At 63.5% G+C, this 2124-nt stretch overlaps 1 protein-coding gene across 1 annotated transcript in view; it reads left to right on the forward strand.

The window, feature by feature from the left end:
* Positions 1-220: 220 nt before the first annotated feature.
* Positions 221-2124, forward strand: part of FBXW5 (F-box and WD repeat domain containing 5) — a 13185-nt gene continuing 11281 nt past the window's right edge. Inside the window, exon 1 of the mRNA XM_027896924.1 lies at positions 221-495. Within this exon, the coding sequence (XP_027752725.1) occupies positions 306-495 (190 nt within the window). The 5' untranslated portion in view covers positions 221-305. The remainder of the gene's footprint in view (positions 496-2124) is intronic.

Consider the following 2124-nt stretch of genomic DNA (forward strand, 5'->3'; position numbering starts at 1 on the left):
CAGGGGGGGACCGGGAACACTGGGAATATCGGGAACGGGGAACACCGGAAATACCGGGAACGGGGGGGACTGGGAACACCAGGAATACCAGGAACGGGGAACACCGGGAACGGGGACAGCGGGAACGGGGGGTGACCGGGAACACCGGGAACGGGCACAGCGGGAACTGCACGGGGGGACCGGGGATACCGGGCACAGGGGATACCGGGCTCAGGGGATACCGGGAGGGCACGGGCGGGCCGAGGCCCCGCAGTCCCGGCGCGGTCGCTGATGCTCCCGCCCGGCGCAGGCGGCAGGATGCCACGATGGCGGCGGGCGGGCCCCGGCTGCCCGACCCCGTGCTGTTCGAGATCTTCCTGTACCTGGACCACAGCGACGTGCTCTCGGTCGGGCTCGTGTGCCGGCAGTGGCGCGCCGTGGCCCGCGACGAGTTCCTGTGGAAGGAGCTGTTCTACCGCTACTACCGCGTGTCCCGGGACGTGCCGCGGCACCCGGGTGAGCGGGGCTGCCCGGGCAGGGGGGGAACACTGAGCCCCCCGCCCGTCCCCCGGCTGTGCCGCCGTGCTCTCAGCTGGGCTGTGCTCGAGAGGGCTCTGGGGCTGCCCAGACCCCTCAGAATCGGCGTCAAAGGGCTGGAAATGCCTTTCCCTCCCTTTCACGGGAAGGAGGTGTTTGGGAGCTGCTCTCAGGGGCTGCAGCCCAGAGGGGTCCCGGGAGCAGCAAGGGGTAACCACCATGGCTGGCCTGGGGTCTGTGGAGCCACTGCTGGCTTGTCCTCATGAGTTCCCTGCAGCCCCTGGCTGGACTGGGCACTGCCACAGCACCTCTGGCTGCCCAGGCTGTGCAAGGACGCTGTGCCTGTCGGGGGGTGTGTGGCCCTGTGATGGCACTGGGAGCACGTGCTGAGGCAGTAGCTGCCCCACTGTGCCAGCGCGGGTGGGGCTTGGTCTGAGCTCACAGCAGGAGCTGAGGGAGCCCTGCAAGGCCACCCCTGGCCGAGCTGTCAGAGGCTCCAGGGTGGCAGTGATGTGGTCACAGCTCTGCTCCCTCTGAGCATCCAGAGCTGGACGCAGTCTGGTGCAGCCAGGAAGGGTGGCTGCACTGTCACACGCGGGGACAGGCCTTGGGGACCTGCCAGCAGGAGCCCCTGTCCCAGTGTGCTGCAGGGAGCTCCCAGCAGTGGCTGAGGGAATTGGGTCCTGGATCAGTTGTAGTGGCTCCAGAAGGGCAGGAAGGAATGCCAGGGATCAAGCAGCAGGAGCCCATCTCCCTGCACCAGGAACACCAGAGCAGAAGGGCTCTAAGGGGGAGGTGGGATGTGGATGGGATGACTCAGGCTGCGTGACTTCACTCCTGCAGACCCTGGAGCTCTGTGGGGCTTGGGACGTTCTCTTTAGGGTTTATCTGAGACTCTTTGACCAGCCTTGTTCCGTCCCAGTCTCCTGGAGCTGGTTAGTCAGCTGCCAGCCCTGTTGTTGAGCACTAATTAGGATGGAGCAGTTGGCGTAGCTCAGTAACGTATTCAGGCACCTCCCTGGCTGCTGGAGCTGCAGGAGGCAGCAGGACAGGGACAGCTGGCAGGCCTGGGAAGGGGCTGGAGAGGGAGTTTGGGGAATACCTCTGCCAGCCTGCCTGCCCTTTGCAGCTCCACGACTGGGGGAGTGGGGCCTGTCCAGGCTGTTTCCCAGCCAGCTGGGCTGGGCCCAGGAGGTTCAGAGGGGCCTGACGTGCCCAGGCTGCGAGCAGCGGTGGGACGTGCTGGTATCAGCTGGTCCCTTCCTCTAGGACCAGGTGCCTCCTGGGCTGCAGCATGTTCCAAAAAATCCTTCAGTCCTGTTCAGTGTCGCTAGGAAAGTTGGCCCTTATCCATATACATGTCTAATCCTCTTTGCTTCTTTGGGATTTGCTGCTGCAAGAAGTTTGTAGGCTGCCTGGCTGGGCCCTCCGTTAAAAATCTTCTTTATTTGTCTCTCCATGGGCTGTCAGTGGGACTACTGTGAGTGTACCCCAGGCTGTACTGCTGCAGGGCTCCTCTCCTGGCACACTCTGTCCAGCTCCCATTCTTCTCTCTCATTTTTTCAAGTCTCTTATCTCATGGAGATGTTTTTTTTTTTCTGGTCCCAG

The sequence above is a fragment of the Empidonax traillii genome, unplaced genomic scaffold (assembly GCF_003031625.1).
Source record: "Empidonax traillii isolate 1590-97213 ecotype Southwest subspecies unplaced genomic scaffold, ASM303162v1 scaffold520:size1094406, whole genome shotgun sequence".
Taxonomy (NCBI): domain Eukaryota; kingdom Metazoa; phylum Chordata; class Aves; order Passeriformes; family Tyrannidae; genus Empidonax; species Empidonax traillii.